General features: G+C 35.5%; 2 protein-coding genes and 1 pseudogene across 2 annotated transcripts; 2 read left to right on the plus strand and 1 right to left on the minus strand.

Annotated features, from left to right (window-relative positions):
* Positions 1-687: 687 nt before the first annotated feature.
* On the plus strand, positions 688-1965 carry LOC107640213 (L-lactate dehydrogenase B pseudogene; annotated as a pseudogene).
* Positions 1966-2408: 443 nt separating this feature from the next.
* LOC148563439 (uncharacterized) lies at positions 2409-3011 on the plus strand. Its single transcript, XM_088486808.1, has one exon. The coding sequence runs from the start codon at positions 2409-2411 to the stop codon at positions 3009-3011; it is 603 nt and encodes a 200-aa protein (XP_088342934.1).
* Positions 3012-11321: 8310 nt separating this feature from the next.
* LOC148563440 (uncharacterized) lies at positions 11322-13404 on the minus strand. Its single transcript, XM_088486809.1, has 5 exons — positions 12933-13404; positions 12667-12776; positions 12277-12284; positions 11951-12187; positions 11322-11637 (listed from the first exon to the last, which is right to left on the minus strand). The coding sequence occupies exons 1-5, from the start codon at positions 13402-13404 to the stop codon at positions 11322-11324; spliced, it is 1143 nt and encodes a 380-aa protein (XP_088342935.1).
* Between the last annotated feature and the right edge of the window lie 14143 nt (positions 13405-27547).

The raw sequence follows: 27547 nt of genomic DNA on the forward strand, positions 1-27547 counted from the left end.
AAGTTAAGGACTTAAAAATATTTTTCAATGGTCAATGACAAAAATATTCGCGAGACAAAAGGTTAGGAACCTATTTGTCCTTTTCTTAAAATTCAAAAATAACCGATTCATTAATACATCCAATAATAATACGACATGTAAATATCTTTACAAAAAGACATTTTACGCATTTATGGGACCATCCCCTAATTAAAAACACAAAATATTTGTAGTGCAAGAGAATTGTATCAAAAGTGGGAACCATGCATGGGAAGAGAAAAGTGAAAGTATTCAAAACTCAAAAGTAATAGCACTTATTATGGAAGAGGAGTGCTAGGGGTCAGTAACTTTTGGTATTTGTAGCCATCAAATAGTCATCAATGATGGATTTAATGGTGTAAGATTGGTGTGAAATTTAATCCAATAGCTCACTTTTTCTTACTGGTTACATGCTGGCCAGAATTTGAAAAAGTTACTGGACCCTAAACTTTTCCATTATGGAAATTAAAGGAGACCTAGAATAATGCATGGAATATGATCCCACCTAAGACGCTGAAAAGTAGCTCCCTCTACCTTTGTCCCCAAGGAAAAAGCAGCCCCAAACTTGTACCCGGATTTCGAACATTCCACAAATCCCAATCCCATTGGGTTATTATAAATGCACCAACACTAGGAAACAAGAGCATAAGCAAGTATCGTTGAAGCAAACACAATCAGAAAAGTGAAGAAATTGAAAAGATGCAGAAGAGCGCTTCATCAGGGGTGTCATTGCTGGGCCCAGGAGGCTTAGACCTAACACACTCCTTCTTCACCTCCATACTCAACTCTGCACCACCCTCTCCCACTAAGCGCCACAACAAGGTCACTGTAGTTGGCGCAGGAAACGTCGGAATGGCCGTAGCCCAAACCATCCTCACTCAGGACCTCGTCGACGAACTCGTCCTCATCGATGCCCTCCCCGACAAGCTCCGCGGAGAGATGCTGGACCTGCAGCACGCTGCCGCGTTCCTTCCACGCACCAAGATCCACGCGTCCACGGAGTACTCCGTCACGGCTGGGTCTGACCTGTGCATCGTGACGGCAGGGGCACGGCAGGTGAGCGGAGAGTCAAGGCTGAACCTGGTGCAGAGGAACGTGTCCCTGTTCAGAAGCATCATTCCCCCTCTGGTTCAGCACTCGCCGGCATGTGTTATTCTTGTGGTTTCGAATCCGGTGGACGTGCTAACATATGTTGCCTGGAAGCTGTCAGGGTTTCCGGCGAACCGCGTCATCGGCTCCGGCACCAACCTGGACTCTTCCCGTTTCCGTTTCCTGATTGCCGATCATCTTGACGTCAACGCTCACGACGTTCAGGCATACATTGTAGGGGAACACGGCGACAGCTCGGTGGCCCTGTGGTCAAGCATCAGCGTGGGCGAAGTTCCGGTGCTAAGCTTTCTTGAGAAACAAGAGATAGCGTACGAGAAAGTGACGCTGGAGAAGATACACAAGGCAGTGATAGGGAGCGCCGATGAAGTGATCCGTCTGAAAGGGTACACATCGTGGGCCATAGGGTACTCTGTGGCTAACTTGGCTCGAAGCATTCTGAGGGACCAGAGGAAGGTGCACCCCGTTTCGGTTCTTGCAAAGGGGTTTCATGGTATCCATGGAGGGGAAGTGTTTCTGAGCTTGCCGTCGCAGCTTGGTAGGGGAGGGGTCATTGGTGTTACCAACATCCATCTGACTCCCAAAGAGGCACAACACCTCAGAGACTCTGCCACCGCCATCCTTGAGGTCCAAAATCAACTTCCAATTTGAACTGCTCCTCATTATATTCAATAGTCGAGGCAGCTCAATTAGCTTCTTTATTTGGTGACTGTTAGTGTTAGGTTATTAGGTTGTTATTTATATAGTTTACAAGTGAATAAAATTTCCTGTATTGTAATATTGCTAGACCAGCAAATACACCCAGCACTCACACCCTTGTATATATAAATATCACATATACAGTACAATAATAGATGATTGAATTCATTTCAATTATTTTCGTTGTTCTTGGATTCAATATGGTATTAGACGCTATCATTTTTTTCTCACCTTCCGTTTTCTTCCTCCTTCAATTTTCTTTCATTTTCTTTCATTTCCTCTGATTCTTTCTCTTCTTCCATTTCTTTTTTTCCTCACTCTCGAACTCTCCCAATAGAGTTGATGAGAACCTAATTTCTCTAAATCAAATTTCATTATTTGAAGAAGTTAGGGTTCCGATCACGAGATCGAGTGTGAGAGACCGTTCTTTACTCAAGAACAAATTTATCCATGGCAGATCCATTTTTCTTGTGTGAAAATGTGTGTCCACTACGGTCTTTCTAATCAATAGAACACCGAGTCCACTCCTCAAGATGAAATCTCCATTTGAGTTGTTATTTGAAAATTCCCCAAATTACAAGGCAATGAAGATTTTTGGATGTCTTGCCTATGCTGCCACAAATACCAGTTCTAGATCAAAATTTGACCCTAGAGCAGATCCAGCCGTATTCTTGGGTTATCCACTTGGCTACAAGGGTTATAAGCTTTACAATGTACGAACCAAACAATTCTTCATATCAAGGGATGTGATATTTCATGAGGACACCATGCCTTTTGCTCAAAGCCCTCATACTCAACTCAGCAATGACATCTTCTATGACTTTGTCCTCCCCAATCCAATATTAGATTCTGAACTGTTGCCTAATGCTCCAACAATTCCAACCGTACATGAGATACCTCAACCATCAACCACAACCAATAATCAATCCCGAATTCTCTCTCTTATAGAAAACCAAATCACACCTTCTACTTCCATCCAACCTAGAAGATCCACCAGGACTAAACGTATTCCTCCCTACCTTCATGACTACATTTGTCATACTAAATCTTCTTACCCGATTTCAAACTTCATTAGCAACCATAGATTGAACCACACTTATCATAATTCCATTTACCAAGCCAACTTTATTCCTGAACCACAATTTTACTATCAAGCAGTAAACATGAGGAATGGAGGGCTACAATGAAAGAAGAACTTGAAGCTTTGGAGGCCAACAACACTTGGAAATTGGTTCCTTTACCACCCACCAAAGTTGCCATAGGATGCAGATGGATTTACAAAGCCAAACTAAAAGCTGATGGCAGTTTAGAAAAGTACAAAGCAAGGTTAGTAGCCAAGGGATACACACAGCAAGCAGGAATCGATTTTAAAGATACCTTTAGCCCTGTAGCTAAAGTCACCACTGTACGAGTTCTGCTAGGCATTGCAGCAGTGCGTAAATGGCATTTAATCCAATTGGACATCACTAATGCATTTCTCAAGGGGGATTTGGATGAAGAGGTATATATGGAAGCTCCAATGGGGCATCCCGAACGCAAGAAAGGCCTTGTATGTAGGCTTACAAAGTCACTTTATGGGCTCCCACAGGCTTCGAGACAATGGTTTCACAAATTCTGCTCAACTCTTAAGCAAAATGGTTTCACTCAATGCAAGAGTGACTACTCCTTGTTCTCAACAGGTTCTGGTGATTCTGAAACCTTCCTATTAGTATACGTAGACGACATCATAATTGCGGGAGCTAACCTTGATATGATGACAAAAGTTCAATTAAAGCTGCAATCCATTTTTAAACTCAAAATATTGGGGGACTTGAAATTCTTTCTAGGCTTGGAACTCGCCAAATCTTCTCAAGGAATTTCACTCACACAGCGCAAGTATACACTCTCTTTACTCGACGACACCAACCTCTTAGACTGCAAGCCGGCAACAGTTCCTATGGATGCCAATCTCAAATTAAGAGCTAAAGAAGATGACCTGATCCCTGATGCTTCTGCTTATAGAAGGCTCATTGGTCGCCTCATGTATCTCACTATCTCCCGGTCAGACATCACCTTTGTTGTCACTAAACTGGCCCAATTCATGTCTGATCCGCAGATGCCTCATTTACAAGCTGCTCACCAAGTATTAAGGTACCTTAAGAATGCACCAGGCCAAGGGATTCTGTTTTCAGCTGCTTCCCAACTTACCTTGTCCATATATTCTGATGCTGATTGGGGTAGTTGCCTCGACACAAGGCGATCAACTACAGGCTACTGTGCCTTTCTCGGTGACTCTCTCATTACTTGGAAGAGCAAGAAGCAGACAGTAGTTTCTAGGAGCTCCACCGAAGCCGAATATAGGTCCATGGCGCATGCTAGCTGTGAGGTTGTTTGGTTAATTGGCTTACTTCAGTTTTTTTGAGTCCAAGTCAATTCGGTCAGGTTATTTTGTGACAACATCTCTGCTCTTCAATTGGCATCGAACCCCACCCTTCATGAGTGATCCAAGCATGTTGAAATTGACTGCCACTTCATCCGTGAGAAGATTGAAGCTGGCACCATCAGATTGATTCATGTACCTACTAAACATCAACTAGCTGATATTCTAACTAAAGCTCTCCCTCCGCCTCAATTTCACTTTCTTATGTCCAAGTTAGGAATTGTATGTTCCTAACTTGAGGGGGGATGTTAGTGTTAGGTTGTTAGGTTGTTATTTATATAGTTCACAAGTGAATAAAATCCCCTGTATTGTAGTATTGTTAGACCAGCAAATACACCCAGCACTCACACCCTTATATATATAAATATCACATATACAGTACAATAATAGATGATTGAATTCATTCCAATTATTTTCGTTGTTCTTGGATTCAATAATGACTTCTGTAGTTATCTCTCTATTATTTTATATGATATTTTGTTTTACTATGTAATAAGAAAAGATGGGTTCTCACCTACCTATTAAATTGGTATAGGAAGAAAAAGTATAGATAAATAATTTTTAATCAGTGAATTTTAAATTACTGTAATTAATAATTATTATTTTTATATTTTAAAAAATAAAATTTAAATAATTATTTATTTATAACAATTAATTAATATAAAATATAATTTAAAAATATTTGTTAGTTTATTATTGATTAAATTCTTATTAATTATGTAACGGGATTAACAAATGTAACGGCTAGAAAGAAAAAGTGAATATGTTGATTTTTTTATTATTCTCTGAAGGTTATAAAAAGTTTTAAAAGGGGGTTGAATCTATGACTTTTTTTTTATTTTGATTAGATTATACCTTTATACCCAACTTTAATCTTGATTTCTGTTTGAATTGTGCAGCAGAAAAATTAACACCAGTCATCACCCATAATTTTGAGGATTTTGGAAGAATGAACTTTGACTGTAAACACATTGATTTCATCATATCATATGAATAAAAAGATTATAAATATAAAGATAAATGGAGCTTACATTAATATACTTCTATATGTGCTTTTTGATTTGCTTAGGCACAGCTTTTCAATTAGTGTACATCAAGGTAATAAAATCACTATTCTTTTCCATTACTTAGGCACTTTTTTTTACCTCTTTTTTCATGGACCATCTTTCTTTGGTTTTAGTTTTCCAAATGAATTCTCGATAGACTCTAACTGACTTAAAGCTTCAATACCCGACAATAATGGTGGAGCTTGCCTATGTTCTACTTTTCCATTAAAAGATCTCTTGTTGGCTCTCCATGGATGATCCTCAGGCTAAATGGCACGATGACTCATGTAGCATATTTTGCGACTATATGTAAGATAGTTAGAACAGCCCCATGGTTACAACAAGCACAAGCTAGCTTTTTTTTTTTGTACTCCAACCAGATAACATTGCGTAAGCTGAAAAATTACTTATTGTCCACATGAGAGCTGTACATTTGGAAGGTTTCAGTTTTTGATGTATCATATGTTTCCACCCCGACCTCCTACAACTCCTTCAACTCCTCAATCAAAGGTTGCAAGTAAATGTCTATATCATTTCCTGGTAACTTTGGTCCAGTGATTAGCAATGACAACATAAAGTACTCCTGTTTCATAGACATCTATGGCCGCAAATTATAAGCCATTAAAACAACAGGCCACGTGTTATGAGATATGCTCATGGTTCGATATGGATTGAATCTGTCACTTGACAAGCCAAGTCTCACATTACGAGGATCGAGAGTAAAGTTTGTATGACGATTGTCAAAGTTCTTCCATGACTGGCCGTCCGTGGGATGCCTTAACTTCTCATCCTTTCTGTGTTCTTCGTCATGTCACCTCATGCTTTTAGTTGTTGCTAAGCATATGAATAATCTTTGAAGCCTAGGATAGGAGAAAGTGTCGCAACTTCTTCACAAGAACAATGTGAGATTTTTTTTTTAAGGCAAAACATCAACTTTAACTATAGGATGCACAATCCAACAAGAAGCGCCACATTTATGACAAGATGTGTCATTCTCGTGCTCTTTCCAGTATAGCATACAATCTTCGGACTTGCATCAATCTTCTTATAGTAAAGACCTAAGTCTCTCACCATAGTTTTGGCTTTATTGAAAGAAGTAGAAACTACAAGAAAAACACTCATTCAAGTACACTTGAAAAGTGTAGCCAAAAATAAAAAAAAATGATGCCTTAGGCTACAGCTACGCTTTCTGGGATACAGCTACGCTTTTTAGGGTGATTCCTATTTAGCCGTTGTCTATTCTCGAAGGCTACGCTTTTCTGTACCAAGGGCTACGCTTTTGGCATTTGGAAATAGGATGCGTTTTTCAAGTGATGCTGTCCAGGACCAAAGGCTACGCTTTTTAGCTTCCAGTTTTACCAGAATAGGCTACGCTTTTCAACGCTACTACATCACCTGTAAATCGTAGCCACATTGTATTCCATGCCTACATTTTATAAGTGTAGCCTTAGGTCCCTCATTTTTTTTGTAAACTATATCTACTATATATAAGTATAGCCTTAAGTTTCTTTTATATATATATATATATATATTAATACAACATAATAGTTAATATGATTACATGTATAATAATTTTGCATTTTTATTTAAATGAGTTGAATATTATAAAATAAAAATAAATACATAATTATACTAAATAATTTTTTTAAATAATAAAAATTATCTCTAACCAAAATATATTTATAATAATGATCCAAAAGTACTAGAATGAAGTAAATTGTAAAAATTTATACATATCCCACTAAAGTAAGCATAGCCATATCAAAATAACCATAATATCACTTAGAATTTACTACTAATACTCTACAAAAAAAATATATCCTACATACATAAGTATCTTCTAATAAAAGTCATTAGTCAACCATACATGTAAAGATTCTAAACAGTACTCTATCTTAGCCAATAAACCACAATAATAATCAGCTTAATCTTTATTGCTTAATCTTCATTGTTACCCTGCATAATTATATAGAAAAATAGTTAGAAAAATATTCATAATGACATTCGTAATTATAAAAATTAAATGAAATTTTTGTTATATCAAGATTTTAGTATGCAAAAATTATAAAAGTTTTTTTCAGTGCAGCAAGAGCGTTTGAGAAACAAAATGTAAGAATTTAAAGTTTCTGACTAACATGCATGGTGAGATTAGAAAACAGTAATGTTATTTTGTTCAAATCGAAAGCAATATTTCACAAGATTTTCCCACTTGAGCTTGCAATGAAGGGAACACGTAGACATAGTAAACCAGGAAAGCATATACCAAAAAAAAAATAACATGGTCACGGCAAAAGAGGTGAATTCAAGGAATTATGCATTATCTTGTTTCATTCAAACCATGAAAATATACAGGTGTTTCTTTCTTCCATTTCCTTTAACACAATCCTGATATGTCCCTATAGCACTGTTCATGCACTAATTAACCAAACTTTCACACTTAAATTAGATATAGGGACAAATTCATATGTACCAAGTGCACAAAATCAGAAATACAACAACCAAAATTGCACAAACAAATTTCAGCCATAACAATACAACTTCGGTGTTAATAAAGCCAACAAACATATGATTTTCAGCCATAGCAGTTAATGTAAATGAAAGCAAAAAACTATGGAACAAGGAATAGATAAGGACATACCACATCTAAGTTCGGAAAATGAGTTGATCCATGGCCGCTATTCACATCAATCGGAGACGGTTGGGCGTCTTATAATAAAGCTTCTAGTTCTTCTGGCCTCATTCCAGGTTCCGATCGCTGTAGTATTAACTTGACCATATTTCGCAACCCATGAATCTCTTCCTCTTGTTTTTTCTGTTTGGCCTCCATATGTCCAAGTTTATCCTTCAGATTGGACATTTCCTCTTTGTGCTGATTCTTGATTTCATTAATTTCAGCATGTTTTTTACATCACTTTTTGTCAAAGATCTTCCATACAACCTTACCCGACCTGGTTGTTCTTTCCCGAATAAGGCCTCAAATGCTTCCTCTTCTGTTTCACCAGCAGCTTGGCAGTGTTGGATGTCTTTTTGCATAGAAGAAACATTTAAAATTGAATTAGTTACCATATCCTAAATTTGAAATGTAATTATGAATGATTCAATGAACTCTTACAACAGCAGTTTGTGTTTCCTCATCCACTTCTTTCCTCTTCCAACCTGTTCGGGTAGCAATGAACATCTCAAACCTTTTTGGTTTCTCGTTTGTTTCCTTTGTCGCTCGCTGCGAAACAAGATCTTCATTCAATTTATGCAAACATAAATCTTAATAAATATAAATATGCTCTTTCATATTAAAGAATTTTACCATAGCCACTCGTACTCTTCCGAAATTAATTGGCCCCATGCGATGTGGAAACTTCTGTTTTTTCTTGTGTTGCTTGTTTCTTTGACTTATTGACTGGAAGTGAATAAAAAGTTAGCATACAATTACTAACACGTGTAGCATAATGAATTGGGAAAATCTACTAGCAAGGCTGCATTATTAAGCTAAAGCACTGAAAAATATGTGACATTCACTCGTAGAATATTATCCCTGCCTTTAAAAATTATATAAAAAAAACTAGTGCAGCCAAGACAATAACAAAGAATATCATATAAGATTCCCGTGAAACCAGTGACGAAAATTGGATAGAATCTTAGACTTCAAACAAACAAGTTCACAAAATATTCATGGTAACAGCGCAAATTGAAATCACTAAGCAAGAAATGCAAATGAACTTCATCAGATTAGCAACCAGAGATGAACGATTAAAAGATTCAAGCATCAGATCTATTCATCTATCTCGACAGAAGATGAAGCTTCATAAAAAAGAAACGTGAATTACGAGCACAAACCGAAATAAGCATGTGTAGTTCAACTTCCAAAATGACATCGCAGAGCCACAAAACGACAGCAGTCAAAAGCACAGAAAACAAAAACCGATAAAAAAAATAAAGCATGGATAAAATTCAGATCTGTAACCATCGTAGTCCATTTAGTAAAACAGACAACAACCGTTTGGCAGCTATAAAATGCTAAACATCAAAGAAACCAAAGAGAAGAAAGATGAAGGAGTCGAACCACATGTTAGAAACAAAGCATACACATGAAAATTCAACATATACAGTCTTTTACCTGGATTAGAGGATGACTCCAATAATAGATCAATTTTATGAATCCACTTTCTGGTACTTGTGGGGGTCGATTCTTCACCATATCTTCAATAGTATCATAGGGAACGAAGTGCTTCTGCTTAATCTTTCCTTTGAACCGCTTCCAAGCATCTCGAATCGCTTGCATTACCCACTTTTCTCCATTGTCTGGGAGGATAAACTTGGTCTGCATGATTATAAGTAATTGTTATATGCTCTTGTGCTGAATAAAAAAATCGAAGTCAATAATTACCAAGTGTCTTATGTTAACATAGTCCCACATGAACTTCTTAGCTTTAGGAGGAACAGCATGCCAACTAGTGTACAAAAGACTGACAAATCTTTTATTTCTTCCAATAGTGCCAACAAAACTAGTTAAATTAGAAACACTTTGGTCGGTTGGTCCTACGGGCTGTCCAATATCAAAAGTGACTTCTTCCCGCTGTTCCATAGTCCTTGCAAGTTGTTTTTCCATGAGTTTTCTTCTTCTTTGTTTCTTCTAGTTTCATTCATTAGGAAAGAGATTAAGGACTAATTAGTGATGCTAATTGAAAAAAGAAGCATTATAATTTACAAGAGAAGATAGAAAAATAGCAAAACAGTACCTTCTTCATCATCAATGTCCTCCATCACATGTTGATAATAGTCTTTATCAAGTGCCATGCTTTCTTCCCCGTCCTCACTTAGTTCAGTGCTCGGTCCTTCAATTTCCACGTCTATCCCATTTTCCTTTAAGAATTCGCCAATTGTTGTAGCCTTTACTCCTGGCATCCTCTTACCCTTTCTTGATATTCCTTGCTCCAACATTGCACTTTCATTTTGTGGGGTAGTTTCAAGAGTAGGCAAAGTTGTGTCATCTTGCCCTGTTTGAGTCTCCTCATCTGTGAGTTGAATATTCTGCTGCTGCCCTTGGTTGATTGTGAGTTGAATAGAACTTGGACAACTCCGCTCTTGGCTTACACTTGTTGGCACGTTGCTGTTCCTTTTACGAATTGCTTTGAGCTTCCTTGTAAGTTCATCTGCCTCCATGTTTGTAGGCTTAGACTTCTTCAAGCCTTGTGTTGATTTTCCACCCTGCACTCCATTCTTGACTTTCTCAGCAGTAGGCACATTCAATAGCTCCTTTCTTTTTTTATTTTCTGACTGTTGCGAAGAAATCTTTGGCTGTACTTCCAAGGCAGTAGGCATGAAATTAGTCCCTTTGCTAATAGAATAGAATGTGCTTTGCAAATGACTAAAATCCAAATTCTTTGAAATGGATTTCTTCTGCCCTTCGGTTGCATGCATCTCCAATTGACTTTCTGGTTCATCCACCCTTCACTCAGATTTCTCCTTGTCATTAGCACCTGCAGCTTCCATTTCATATTTCTTGCGTTCAATTACAATCCTTTGTCTCTTAGCCTCAAATTGTCTAAGCAAATTCTTGCTTGATGTAGCTTTAAGATCAATAAATTCCTTATTCCTACACAAATAAATTAGTTAAGTAGAGTCAATATACCCATCAAAATCAATATAAAAAAAATGTAAGAGACTGACAAATTAACAAAAAAATAAGTATTACTTACAAATAAAAAGGTGAAGAAGAAAACTTAAGTATACATATGTACATATTAAGTAATAAATTGCTTAGGATGACCCATCAGAATCAGAATCTCCAATGAAGTCTGCCTCATATTCTTGGGCAGAAGTCACTTGGGGAATTGTTTCAATAACTGTGGGTCGTAAATTAGTCCTCTCCAGAATAAGTTCACCATCATCAGCTGGTATGGCAGGGCTCATTATACGCTCGTGTTGTTCATTATAGTGTGTTTGACGGGCCTCAAACTCAGATTCGTCGCTTGATTTAAATAAGTCTCTTGGGACAGTTTCCATACATAATGTTTGTTGTGTTCATATGGATCTTACACATAAAAACACTGATGTGCTTGAGATGCTAGTATGAAATGTTCATTCTGGAAGCATTTCTTATAGAAGTGAACAAATGTAAGACCATACTTATCTTTCCCAGCATCATACCACTTACACCGAAATAAGACAACCTTAAAACGCCCAAAATAGTCTAACTCTACGATCTCAAACAACCTGCCATAATAAGCTACATTGTCTTGGATTATTGGACTTTTATCTTTAACACTTGCAAAGCTTGAAGTTAAAGCAGTTAATGTGACACCACTATTTTGTGTTTTTCTCCTTGCCTCACGCTCCACAGTGTGAAACCTGTATCCATTAATTACATATCCAGAAAATCTTCTTGCAACAGAGCTTGGACCTCAAGATAATTCTTTTAGCCAAAAAGGCACATTTGGATCCCTCGCACGAGTTTCAAACCACTGCACGAACGTTTGGTTGTGAACTTTTGCTTTTCTCCATTTCGTTCCCTGCTAATTGTTAACCTCTTCCTCATGCTCTCTATAATTAATAATAGTTAGGTTTGATCTAAAAAATATGAGTGAACTTGATCGGAATAAAAATAAGTTTGATTAAGTTACCTAACATAATTTGTGACTTCTTCACAATTGTGTATACATACACATGGGCTTGAGCACTTGATATGTCATCTAGATTAATTGGTTCAGCATTTCCCATGCCTAATGAACGACCTTTGTTAGAAAACAACTTTGATGGCACAACTTCGTCTTCGCTAGGATCATCATCATTCCGAGGCCGCTTATTAAGTCTTGTTTGCACACCTCCATGCAAGTATCTTGAGCAGAAAGTTAAGCACTCTTCAGCTAGATATGCCTCTGCAATAGAACCTTCGGGACGACTTTTATTGCGAACATATGACTTTAATATACACATATACCTTTCTGGAGGATACATCCAATGAAACTGCATCGGACCACCCAATCTCACCTCATTTGCTAAATGAATGGGAAATGAACCATTATGTCACAAAAACTAGGGGGAAAGATCCTCTCAAGGTGGCATAATGTCTCCACAATCTCTAACTCCAGTAGATCTATCTCTTCCAGTGTGATAAACTTTTTGCATAAGTGACAAAAAAAAGGAACTTAGTCGAATCAACGGAATGGCCACATGATGATCAAGAAGGATACTTTTAATCGGTATTGGTAGTAAATAGTGAAGCATAAAGTGAGCATCGTGGGTCTTATACCCAGAAACTTTTTTTTCTCTTAGATGTACACAACATGATATATTCGAAGCACTACCATCAAGTAGTTTTGTTGTTTTCAAAACACCACAAAAAACTGACTTCTCTGCAGCAGTCATAGAAAATCATGCCTTTGCCAACTTTGTTCTGTTGCCATTATTCACCTCCTTTGGTTGAAGATTTTTCCAGATACCCAAATCTTTTAAGTCATATCGAGCATTCAAATGGTCCTTTGTCTTGCCTGGGATATCCAAGAGAGTTCCAATTACACTGTCAAGTATGTTCTTCTCTATGTGCATGACATCTAAGTTGTGATGCAGCGGATTCTTGTGCCAGTAAGGCAATTCAAAGAAAATTGATCCTTTTTTCCAATTCCATGGGAAACTATTTCATGTACTTTGCTTCTTCCCAAAGACATTCTCACTATTTTGTAGCATCTCAAAAATTTCAATTCCTTCTATAACAGGTGGAGGGAGTCTTAATTCCTGCTTCCCATTAAAAGACCTAGTATTAGTTCTCCATGGATGATCCATGGGTAAAAAGACACGATGGTCCATATAAACTATCTTCCGACTATGTTTTAGTTGTAAGCTACAGGTATTTTTGTTGCAACAAGGGCAAGCCAATTTTCTCTTTGTACTCCACCCAGACAACATAGCATAAGCAGGAAAATCGTTGATTGTCCACAAAAGAGCTGCTCGCATTTGAAAGGTCTCATTCTTTAACGCATCATAAGTTTCGACCTCTATTTCCCACAACAACTTCAAGTCTTCGATCAATGGTTGTAGATACACATCAATGTCTTTACCAGGTGACTGTGGCCCAGGAATAGGCAAAGAAAGCATACAATATTTGGGTTTCATGCACATCTACGGAGGCAAGTTGTATACCATCAACATCACGGGCCACGTGCTCCATGAAATGTTTATGCTACGAAATGGATTGAACCCATCACTTGACAAGCCTAGTCTAATATTGCGTGATTCTTTTTCAAATTTTTCATCCATTTCATCAAGGTTCTTCCATGCCAAGCCATCAGCAGGATGCTTTAACGTCCCATCTTTTACGCGCTCCTCATCATGCCACCTCAGACTAGCTGCCGTCTTTGAGCACATAAATAATCTCTGAAGTCTTGGAATTATAGGAAAGTATCTCAGAGTCTTTGCAGGAATAGGATGACCTTTCTTGTCAGGTTGGTTCTCGCTATTATCACTAGAATCTTCAGTATATCGAGAAGTTTCACACACATGACATTGTTTTTCATCCTTTAGTTCTTTTTTATACAGGAGCCAATCATTAGGACAATCATCAATTTTTTAATAATCCAGACCTAAATCTCTTATCATAACCTTTGTCTTATGGAAAGATGAAGGTAAGTTAATGTCAGGCATTGCCTCTTTCAATAGCTCAAGAAGTAAAGTGAAGGAGGCATTGCTCTAACCATGCAAACACTTTAACAAGTACAGATGGATGGTAAAAGATAATGTAAAAAATTTCTTGCAACCCGGGTATAATTATTGACTTGCCCCATCTATTAAATTGTAAAACTTTTTAGCCTCTTCATTTTGACCTACAGTAACACCCTCAGCATGAGATACATCTCCAAATGCATCATTAAGCAGTCTTTCGATGTCATCGCGTGCACCTTCTTCATCATCCGTGTCATCGTCAACCACCATCAGGATTGTCCATCCCCATGATTAATCCATGTTTTAATTCCCTTAACAAATCCGTCGGCTACTAAATGGTCAAATACCACATCTCTTCTATACCAATTAATGTTACAACACCTCTTACAAGGACATTGAATTTGTCGTTCGTCCAGTTCTCCCTCGGAGTATGTAAAGTCTAAAAAACTAATAACACCATTGATATACTCTTCGCTATACCTCAGTAGATCCATCCAATCCTTTGGCATATCACAAAACCTAATCGATAATTATTAAATTTTTTAGGAGGAAAATTTATAAGGGTCGCAGAGTGAAGATAACAAGAATAGAGGAGGAAGGGTGTTATTCGCTATAAAGGGAATGGGCAATGAAAAGGACTTTCAAAGCCTTGTAATTAGGTTAGGAAATAGTTTCTAGTCTTAGAAGTAATTCTCTAGAAACCCATTGAGGTAAAAAAAAATAAAGAGAAACATATAATTTATAGTACAAATATAATAAGTTAAATTGGAACTTCAAAAACTTACAAAACAAAAGAATTAAAGTATGCATTGTACCTTGCCATGACAAGATCAACGTTTTGACAAAATCTGCTTGGAAGACCTTAACCAAAAACTTCCACCTTCAATCTTGCTCAATGCAAACAAAAAACAAAGTCAATTTTTTAATAATATTTTTGCAACCATTCATAAGAAACTCAAACGCAAATTATAATAATATTTTTGCAATCCTGCAGTTGCTATATAAAATTTTAGGAGGGAGTTTTTTAAAATAAAAAATATAAATATTTAATCAAAAAATTTTATTATCAGATTTAAGTAAAAGCATTTTACAAATGAATAGTAAGTTAAAAATTAAAATTATTACTAGAAGCATGAAAGTAAAAGCATTTTAGGTTTGTTTATCGAGATTCTAGAATTAATCCATGTATTAAATTATTCTTAACAGTTAGCACAACATTGCTACTAGCTCAAACAACTAAACCAAAATAACTGTAAAAATTACAGATAAAAAAAAATTGTAATTGCCATATGCAACCATTTAACCATAAATTCAGTACAATCATCATTTAGCAAGAATTAAATTGATATAATCAAACAAATTTGGGATCCAGCAACAGCAGCAACAACTAAATCATTCAAGAGATAACAGCAAAACAACAAAATAGGGCAAGTAAAAGAAAAGACAACCTAAAAGGAGGTAGAAATTAGGGCAGAACCGGATAGCATAGGGCAGAAGAGCAGCAGGCGGAATTGAAGAAGGCAAAAGGCAAGTTGTGGTCCTCGTGGTGTAAGTTAAGGGTGTTCAACAGCCAGGTGAACTTGGAACCGGCGATGGAGTTCACAGCTCAGAGGCTGCGAAACAGAGGAGTGGCGGCAAAGACAGCAGACGCTGGTGGTGCTGGGTGAGCAGTAAGAAGCAGTTAGAAGATGATGACAATAGAAAAATCACAGTATAGAAATCATAGTAACAACCTAAATAGAAAATCATAGTAAAAACAAAAAAATAGAAAAAGAAAAATAACAGAAACATGAATCAACTAATAGAATCAACCAACAGAATAGAATCACAGTAATAACAAGTTAACTATGATAATTAAAAAAGAAAACTCAAGTAATAACAACATAAATTAGAGATGTAATTAAGATTCTGCTTGAAAGGGTACCAAAAATTTTTAATCAATCCCACTTGAAAGATACAAGATTCTGCAAAACCATTATTTTTCAATGTGTATATTTATAAACCAATTTGCAGAAACTGGTTTCACATTCTAATGCGAAAGAAACCAAATTTACTCATAGAAATTAATTTTCATGAATTGAAATTTAAAAGACGAAACTGAATCATAGGTAAAATCTGAGAAAGCAAATATAAAGTACTAAAAAAAATAACTAAACGAAAAATTAAATAATTTAAAATATGTATACACCTAAGAACTCAATTAAAATAATCTAACAAAAAACATAAAGCAGTTTATTCATGAGATGAGATTCACAACCTATGAAAATTGACTATTCATAAGTTTGGCATATAATGTCAACAGTACGAAAAACAATCAGCTTATTGATAAACATAACAAAAAAATGTGATCATCAAAATAAGGCCTAAATAGTCAGAAACACAGGTATAGAAAATGACCTAAATATAAGTTAATAAAACAAGACATATGCACAAAATTTACAATGTATACTCATTATTCAAATAAGGCTATAATGGGCAGCATAAAATTCCACCTCATCACTCAAATAACTAACATCCTTTCATTAAGTAGGCCACATATAGAATATGACAGTTACCATTCTACCAATATACATATATATTGAGAGTAATATGAAAGAAATTTCATGGAAAAAAATAGAACAAGATTTCTTTCAAAGCACAACTAAGTTATATTTGGTTGCACAATGAAAAACATAATTGATTAATTCTAGTCAAACTCAAATGAATACATAATTATAAAACCTTGAACAGATCACTATCACCAAGGTAACATTCAACTCACACCATCAAACAAATTAAACAAGTACTACCAATTTAATAGGGTAAGGGCTTTCAAATCATTACACACAAGAGGGGAAACTTCAAATTATGCATGCAACCACGATAATGGAGCTGAGAAATGAGAAGTTACCTGGCTTACTGAGCAAACGCTATATTTTCTGTTGAGATCAAAGAGCCACAGAGAGAGAGAGAGAGTGATCAAAACAATCCACAAAAATCCAATAACTAAAATCTTAAGGGAAAAAATGAAGAAGAAAGAGTTCGAACTAAAATTCGATTCAAGCTAAGATCAGAAGGAAAAAAAAAGGGCTTTCGTAATTGAAACCCCAATTCACCATTGAACACTTTCAAAGTTTCGTAATTCTTTTTTCTTTTTGTGGTCATCATCACTGAAGTTGAGCTACGTAAGGTGAAAAAGGAAGGGATTTGATCTTAGCCCATTCAAGCATATCTCCCTTTCAGGGCTAAGTTGAGCTACGTAATGAGAAAATAGACAAGTTGTATATTAAATCAGAATTCACAAACCCTAAAATACCACACATCTTCATCAACAACATCATGCATGTTATCAAATCACAGTTCACAAACCCATATTTCACATATTAAAACCCCCAAATTAAAACCCCTAAAATCGGAACCCTAAACCTCTGAAATTTCAGAACCAAATAGAAATCAATACATACATATTCAATGATGTGAACACAGAGAAGACAATGATGAGAAGCACGGAGATGACAATGGTGAGGGCGGCGCAGCGACGATTACTGGAGAACGGCACAGCGACGATTACTGGAGAAGAGAAATGGTCAGTGCAGTGGTGACAATGGCAAAGGTGATGAGTGTCGATGGTGAATGGTAAGCGGTGACTAGCGGTGAGTGGTGAGTGGTGAGCTGGTCAGCGCAGCGATGTGATGAGTGGTGAGTGGTGACTGGGTGGCGACAGTCAACGGCGTGGTGAGAAGGCGAAAGTGAGGATGAGTGTCGTAGGTGATGAGTGTTGAAGGTGAGAATGGCGAAGATGAGGGTTGTTGAGCAAGAAAAGGTTGGCGAAGGTGAGCTGATGAGGTTGTGCGCGTATTGAAGGTGAGAGGGTTAAGTCGTGCGCGTAAATTGAAGGTGAGAGGATTACGTTGGAGGGAATTGAAAGGAGAATAAAAATTTCACTAAGTGTTAGGATTTGGCCCTACATACATTAGGCATTACTTTTGAAGCGCACCCAAAACATAATAAATAAGTTACTCTTTAAAAGCGTTCCCTTTGATACAAAAAGTGAACTCATAGATATCAACCTACGGCTACGCTTTATAAGTGATTTCTATAATACCTAAGGCTACACTTTTTAAATGATGCCACAATTGTGTATTCTTTTCTCTTATAAAAAGGCAACATGGAGAAAAGCGTAGCCTATTCTATGAATAGGCTACGCTTTTCAAATGTAGCTTAAAAAAATTATGGCTGAATGGGTATTTTTCTTATAGTGATAAATATTCAAGTTAGGAATAGCCTCTTTTAGCAACTCCAAGGGAGAATTAAAAGAGGCATTACCCCACCCATGTTGACACTTTAACAAGTATAATCGGATGGTGAAAGACAGCGTAGAAAGTCTCTTGCAATCGAGATATAGTTCTTTGCTAGCCTCTTCAACCAAGTTATAGAATTTCTTTACATCTCTATTCATACCTTCTTTTATTCCTTCCACTTGTGCCACATTCCTAAATCTATCATTCAACAAGGCGTCCATGTCGTCATACGAGTTACTCTTACTCTCACTATCACTATCACTATCGCTATTGCTATCAACATCCATGCCGACTACGCTTTTCCCACGATGAATCCATCTTGTATAACCATTAACAAATCCAAAGGCAATTAAATGGATATAAATTATTTTTCTTTAGTGCCACAAGAAATTATAACACTTTGCACAAGGGCATAAGATTTTCTCTCCTTGCAAGTTTCCGATAGAGTAAGCTTAATCTAAAAAGTCATTGACACCATTACTAAACTCAATTTTATCTCTCGATAAACTCATCCAATCTTTTTCTAAGTCTTGAAAAAATCTAATTATTCATATATTGTTACTACTATTTAACCAAGCATGTAAATAATAATGTTCATGCATATTAAGTATATAAATTCATCAAATGGCACACAACAATATTATTATTAAAATTAAAAAAGAATTATGTTGCTTATCCAAAAATAGAGTAAATATCAAAAGACATTCAATATGAAAAGAAAAACTACACAAAGATACATAATATACATATGAAAGCATACATGTATAAACAAGATAAAAAACTTACGGGATCATGGCTCAACAAATTGCAATCTTCAAGTTCTAGAATGTCCACCAATATTCTTCAAACTCTTCTGAAGCAATCTTTCTCTATAAAAGAATAAAGAATAAAATTTATATTATTTTTTATGAACTATTTAACTCAATCAAAGTGGCCAACAGAATAAACAAACAAAAAAAATAATCGATTCTATATGAACTGGTTAACTCAGCAAATTACGAAAATTAACCATTTTATAATTTACATTAAAAATGAAGAAATTAAAGAAAAAAAAGATCATAATAATTATTAGTGCTGTCCTTTTACGAAATTATTATTCTAATTGGAAGTACGTTAGAAACTGCAAATGATGGCTACTTTAATTTCAAAAGTTATACATATAAATTCTAATGCCTTTTTCAATTTTTGAGAACAGATCGATGATGAATTCTAAGAACTCCACTAACCTGAGTTTTTTCAAAAATCCTGTAAACTAGAAGTCATGACAAGGGTACTTGTTACAAAAAAATGAAAATCATGTCAAGTACTCATACAAAATGCAGAACCAGAATAAAAAACTAGCAGCAATATCAGACACAAACAAAGTTAAAAAAAATCAATTTAACACCTTACTCCTTTCAAACAACTTTCTAAAATGCCTCTAAACATAATACATTATAAAAGTAGTAAATTAGAGCGACTGAATCATCGAAAATGCATGTGAGGCTATGTGCTTGTTTGGGTGCTATTAAATCGATGAAAAAATATCTTTTTATTTTTTATCGTGTTTGGCAAATTTCTAATAGTAAAAGTAAAAACAATAGAAAAAAAACTTTTTTGAGAAACTAAAATTTACATCTTTTTTAAAATATATTTTTTTCTTAAAAAAGATATTTTTCACATAATAAATTAACAAAAAGTACTTTTATCTTAATTTACCTAAATATAGTTGATAGATAAAAAGATCTTTTTACATGAGATATTCAAACATAAAATCACTTTTATTTTTATAAAAAATCTTTTAAAAGAATATCATTTAAAAAAAAGATCTTAATTTTGCGAGAATGGCGCCGAAACAAACCCTATAACAACAATAAAATTAAAGTTAGAGGTGTCATTTATAAGTATCAACATAAGAAATTTTTTTCCCAAAAATACCGAAAAGCCAAGCCAAATTAAAGACGAGGTTTAATAAAAGGATCCCGCTAGGGAAACAATGAAATATGTATACAATAGCTACAATGGGCTGTTTATTAAGCCCAATTAAAATTAAAACAGAAAATTAACCCATCAATAACCCTAATTCTCTTATACCTGTTTAATTTACCATACCACTCAATTTTTTGATATTTTCAATTTCTCCCCAAAATCCCAAGGACGCTGGTTGACGCCGTTTCCCTCCCCCGTCAAAACCCTCCCCGTCGCTGAACATCCCCAAAGAACCGTGAGCGCCGCAACCTGCAACCCTCCCAGTCGCTGAAGAGGAATGAATTCTTGAATGTGTCTTTTGTGTCATTTAATCGCATGCCATTTGGTGAAGGATTTCTCCTTTGCGTTGATACAATCAAGATTATTGAGGACCACTAGAAGTATATATGCCCTTCTAATTATTGCCATTCCCATGGAATTCCTTTAGTTTATTTAATTTCTTAACAACCCCTTAATTCTTCGCTGCCTTTATCTTCTTTTAATTCCCTTGCTCATTCATGTATATATGTATATATATTAGTTAAGAAAGAATAATATTGTGTTTATATGAATTAGATGTATTTAATTTAATTGAGCAAAGAAAAGAGCCAACATATAGGCAAAGATTCCTGAAAATAATGCAAACATCTCTTCTCTTTTAGGATTTGAGCACGCTTCCACCCTCTTCACTAACTTGTTTCTTTTGGGGCGCATAGATTGATTCACACTAAAAAATTCAGTAGGATCATCTATCTATATCTCTCCCCAATTGTTTATTTTAATTTGTGCAAACCTGTTATTATATCTTCGTTACATTATATCTCTTTCTTCTAATTTTTATGCCTAGTTGATGGATTGTGTGAAAGTAGTTAACATTGATGATTGTTGAGGTTGTAATAGATGGCTGTGCTCCTCCTCTTTTTATGTTTGTAATATTCGTACGCATTTTGGATGGTCGCTTTAATAGGGTAATGGATGGTTGGTGTATATCATAGACATTGACCTTATTTATTTGGATCATTACTTAATTTTTGTGGTTGGACAGTTGGATTTCGTATTCGCTGCTATGACTTCATGAATTTGTTTTTTTTATCTTAATTATGGATGGTGACAAAAGAGAATTTTTGAGGTTTGATCTTTATATATCGTCCATAACATAGCAGATATAAGAAAAAGGCTATAATCTTTTAGGCCAATATTTTATTATGAGACTCAATACATCATCATAATATTTTATTATCTTTTAGGCCAATATTTGATGCTAGACATTATCTGTAACCCACACAATGCATTGGTTCACCAGCTTATTTCATTATTGAAGGATAAGGTTAAACCTGTTCGGCGCAATGCACCACGGAACAAGAAGAAGAAAGTTAGTTCACCATACACTGCACCTAGCACGAGGTCATTGATTGAATGTGCGGAAGGATTACCGAAGGGACAATGCGCAAAGGGAGGAAGAAATTGCTTACTTAGGTTTAGCTACAGTGAATTGAACTACCATATTATAATTATTTTACTTACTGCTGATATGCTTAGGTATTTGTTTATGCCACATTAAAAAGATTTGATTCCATGATGTATTTTTTTTTTCTTGCCAACATTACAATGATTTATTGATTTTGTTACTCTTAAAAGGATCTATGAATTTTTGCAGCTTAGAATTCCGGATTTATCAAAGTTGTTTGGTAAATTAGCCATATCTGTTCATATTGAAATAGGTGATCAATAACCATCCACCAATATAGCTAAACTAAACATCCTATACGTTACTGTAATGAACATCCAGTATAACTTGGTCAAAATTAAAACATAACAAATCGAAGCACACACAACTACAAACGGATAACCATCCATGCTTACAGTGAAAATGAACATCTGATCAAGTACAGAAATGAACATCCACCTCAGTATCTCGGTATCTCGTCTTCTTGTATGGAACCATGATCTGGTAACTACATTTTATATTAATCCGAAAGAAAAAATAATTACCATTAGTTATCAAATCAAACATGCACATTATGAATACACAAAATTAAACTAGATTCCAAAATCTCATCACCAAGCTCAATCTCTTCACTTCCAACCTCATTAACATCCAAAAGCTGCATGGCCTATAATTCCGAAACAAACACAGTAACCAAAAGGGAAAAAATCCTTATTAAAACTCATGTAAATAAAATCTCAAACACAATCACCAAAAGCACAGCAACAGTTAGAAATCATGCCAATAGAATTATTTATTCCATTTTATCTATTATTTAAGGGCCTGCACCACTCTTTAGTTGCTTCTTTTTTAATTCAATGACCATCATGTAGAATTAGATACAAAACATATTTTCTACACATAAAAAATAAAAATAAAAAATATAAATAAAAAATATGCAAGCAAGCATAATGTGTAGGTATCATATACATAAAAAATAGTCATATAATGATACCATGCCATATAAACCACACAACCATATAAACCACAAAAACTCCATAACCATATAAACCACATAATATGCAGAAAGCAAATAAGAATATAACTAAAAAATATGCAAGTATCATATAAGGATACTATGCCACTACATAACACTAAAATAAGTATATCATGATTAACAGCAAATTCAAGTATCATACACTTTAAATTAGACCTGTTTTTCAACCCATGCATCACCTTATAGTTATTTTTTTAAACTCATTGAATGACCATCATGTAATAACAATATACGCATACCATACATTATAATGCATATCAACTAATTAATTTAGGCTATTTCAACATGCCTATTAAATATATGGCCATCTGCATGACAAATAAAAAAAAGAAAAGGATGGCTAGTATATATAACATGCCATATAATATGCAAGCAGCATACATTCATATACAAAAATAAGCATAAAAAATTCTTCGTACACATAAGTATACCACACCTTTATAAAAAATCATATACGCATAAAAATGATTAATTAATTTATGCAAATTCTGCATAGATTTAATCATACCATTCAATATAGAACAATCACATTTAGTTCAATCTCAATTCATGCATCACATCTGGATACCGCTCTTATCATTAAAACAAACACCTCATTTACAATGTGACATTTAAAAATCTGAATTTCTCGAAAAATAAACATCCATGGCAGAATTTGTTGCTCAAAATTGCTCACCTTGTTTGACTTCTCACCGTCGGCGACAACATCGCCGGATATGTTTTGAGGTTGTTTTGAAAAAATCTCTTCAACAGCAGATATATCACAGCCTAAGGGTTCAACCATATCGCACTCCATTAATGTATCTTTGTCCGGTGATGTGCATGAAGGATGACCCTCACTTGAATCACGTTCATCTTGCTTGCTGGCCATTGGGAAGAAGGCCTTCCGGCTGCTCAGTTCTCCTTGCTGTATGTCTGGGTTGCTGCGCTAGTGCGAAGACCCCGCAAACCACCTGGACGCAGTTCGAACGACAGGGCGGTGGGAAGAGAGGCAGCGGTGAGTTATCTTGCAAGGCTGAAGCGGCGAGTTTCTCCGATTAATCGAGAGAATGGAGGCGCAGCCGTCTTGAGGGAGGGAGTTCCTTTTTCTGATTTTATAACTGACGGTAACCCTAATTTGTTTCAAAATTTAAATTAGAAAGAAATCAAAATTAATTAATTACCTATAATTTAATCTTAATTTCAATTAAACCCCATTGTATGTATTGTACAAAAAGTATATTGTCTCCTCATACTTTCCCTTAATAAAAAGCTGTTATTTACGCACATTATATTATTTATTAGCACACATAGAGATTTTGATTACAAAATGTAGTGGTCATTGCTTACAAAGGTATACCTGCGTATAACATATTCTTAGATAGTGTATAGTTCTTGATTATTAAATTAGTACAATAAAAAAATAAATTAAAACAAACATTATGCGAAGAGTTAAAAGAACTTTTTAAAATTCCTACTCTAAACATGCATTCCATTTTTATAGTAAAATTCAAAATCAATGCATTTAAAAATTTCATTCCCATAATAAAATTTAGAAGCTTTTTATTAATACGCACTCCTCTAAGAACCAAAGCACTGCTATCACCAAAAAATATATTATTATTCACAGTTATGAGAGAAATAAGAAGGATGGGGTGACGAGGTTGCAGCGTGTAGTGTTGTCAGAGCTCGCGAAGAGGAGGAGGCGAGACAGGGAAAGAAGAGGAAGAAGAAGAAGAGAAGAAGAGAAAGAAGAGGGGTTTCTTGATGGTGGTGGTTCAATGCAGAACGAGAATTGCACCGCACTGTCGCCGTGGGGGCAGCGTGCGTGCGTAGAGGAGAGCACTGCGCCATTGCCCATTGAAGAGAGTACCGCGTTGTCGCCCGTGGAGGAAAGCACTGCGATCGAGAGCTATTATCGCTGTTAGGACTTTGACTGGCAAGGAAGGGTGTGTCGCCGTTAGTAATGGATTACTGAAGTGTTAAGGCTTAGGATAGTGAACTGAAGCACATACATAATACATTTGTTTTTGTTTTTTAAGTTATTTGATTGGAAAAATAATTGGTGGGAATATGATTAAAATTTTTTTTTAAAATTTTTAATTATGAATAATTTTAGACAACTTTTTATAAATGTTATTTATTCATCAGTTTTTTAACAATTCTTATAAAATATTATATTTTTATTTAAAAATGTTATCCTAAAATTTTTATATTGTAACATTTTATAAATGTTGTTTTAAAAATCAAAGATAATTATTTTTGTGGGTGATTAAAAATTTTGTTATCTTTGCATTACTTAAAAATAACATTAAAAATGTTGTCTTTTGCCAATTTAAGATAACTTCTATTAAATATTACTTTGAATAACGGTTATCTTATGCGAAAGATACTGTAGTGATATATAGGTCCAACTCTTGTCTCACTTTCCCATCGTGAATAATATTGATTGGTTACATATCCATAATAATGTATGTCCCATATTTCTAGCTATTTTCAGCATTTCTATTATATACTATGTGTTTGGATCTAATAATTGGTTTTAAGTGGTTGTAAGGTTATTAACAAGACAAGATTATTCTCTATCTAAGCTCCAGAGAGTAAAAGAAGAAAAGAGTTAAAAAGAGAAAAAAACTTGATTCATTACTCAGTGAAACAAAAAAAAAGGTCGATGGTTGATCAACTACCACTTTGGTTCCTTACAATTCATTACATAGCGAAGATGTAAATAAAATAAAGAAAGAGGAGAAGAAGGAGCAGTAGCAGTTGATATCGACGCAGTTCCCGCACCTACCTACTTATGGAAATTCAAAAAGAAGCAAAAATTGGAGAGATCGTCATGTCGATGGATCTGATCTCTGATGTATGCATGGATGCATGATTAGTCAGGCAAACACTTGAAGTCCTGTGGTTGTTGGATGTGGCAGAAGTTGAAGAGGAAGGAATAGGCGAAGGGAATATTGATATGAATGCCGAGGATGTTACCCTTGAGGGCGGTGCAGAGGCACAAGGCAGCGTCAAAGTTATAAAGACCGAAGAAGAAATTGCAGCAAGGAGTGTTTGGTACACCCGATGAGAAGTTTGCGCGGTTGTCCAGAACGCTCGAGCATACACCCAGCTTCAATGTGTCCCTTGGGCATCCTCCTTTCTTGGGCTTTGGCGTTGGGCTTGGTGTGGGCTTTGGCTGCGGCTTCGGCTGCGGCTTTGGCTTTGGGTGAAGACAATCCAATTCCTGGCTTTCCAAAAGACCCTTCTCACATTCACCTGTTCCGCAGACATGTTGCGCAATCAACAGAACGTTGATCCCGATCAAAACAGAAATCAAGGAGAGTGTTTTGGGAGCCATGCCTAGCTTTCTTAATCTCTTATAAATGAATTAAAGAGCAATGATTGACTGTGTTTGCATGGAATGGTGGCTTTTTATAAGGTTGATTGGGGAGTTACGTTGATGAGTTGTAAGAATTTACGCCATATAAGATCAAATAATTAAGAATTGAATGACTTTCAAGATTTTGGAAAAGGAATCGGTCTTGCTTATGTTGGAATACATTGAGGGATTGAACGTGTGTATACATACATCAGCCAAGCTAAATAACAATCTCTCTTTTATGGGTCATACAAATTGTTGTAACAAATTAAATGCCAATATCGAACCAAAAACACACTAACAAGTAAGTGCCAACACCTACATCTGCCCTATCATTGAACAATAAAATTCCACCTAATCCCCACAGTTTAAATCCATAGTCATAGGCTCATAGCTAAACTTTAAAATCAATCCTGACCAAAAAAAAAAAAAAAAACACTTTAAATCAATCATCTATATAATGGACCTTCCATAACAATTAGAGTAAAAAATTATAAACATCACCTTTTAAATTCAACCAATCCATTTAGAGTTGAATAGAAATATTTAAAAAAAAACCTGATACGGCCGTTACAAATTCGATGTCATAATTCGGCATTATATACAATAACTCGGCATTATGCACTATAACTCGACACTTTACGTTATAACTCGGTGTTATACGTTACAATCAGACTCAACGGACTACATCCTGGAATAAAAACGTCCGACCAAACATTATCACTTATTAAAACCTATTAATTGCTCTTCAATTCAGATGATCAATAGAAACGTAACCGACCTATTTTATCTCACCTATAAAGGTATGATATTTTATCGTCAAAGGATACATTGAATTCTCAATACTGACTGAAGCTTCGGAGTGCCTTTACAGGTACACTCCCCCCTGTTTCTTGCTCAAAGCTCTACGCGATTGAACATCCTCTTGGAGTAAAGCTCGGATTACCACAAAGTTCAAAGGTCGGCACCGAAGATAACAACTCGGCGTCGATTCCCAGAGACCGAGCTCTCCCTCCAGGTATCCATACAAGAACAATTGGCGCCCACCGTGGGGCCTCGAAATAAACACCCTTCTTTCTATAGGCCCCATTTCCTTCCAATGGTTTCAAACTTACCTACACCTTTGTAAACAAAGGTCATATAGTAAATCATTAAGGCCCGAAAAAGGCCGATCTATATCTGTTTTTTCGATCACTATCTGTCATCTCTATTTTTCAATTCAACTCTAGTATATCTATTTGCCGATCTATATCTGTTTTTCCGATCTATATCTGTCATCTCGATTTTTCAATTTATATGTTATATTTATTTGTCAATCTATATCTGTTTTTTCGATAAAAAATCTGTCATCTCTATTTTTCAAATCATCTCTGGTATAATTATTTGTCGATCTATATCTATTGTCCGATTTATATCAATAATCTCTAACTGCCGATTTATATAAAAAATCTCTATTCGCCGATCTATAACAGTCATCTCTATTATCCGATTTATATCAGTCATCTCTATTTTCTGATTTATATCAATCATCTCTATATTCCGATTTA

Source organism: Arachis ipaensis, chromosome B5 (genome assembly GCF_059453495.1).
Source record: "Arachis ipaensis isolate K30076 ecotype BB chromosome B5, ASM5945349v1, whole genome shotgun sequence".
NCBI classification, from domain to species: domain Eukaryota; kingdom Viridiplantae; phylum Streptophyta; class Magnoliopsida; order Fabales; family Fabaceae; genus Arachis; species Arachis ipaensis.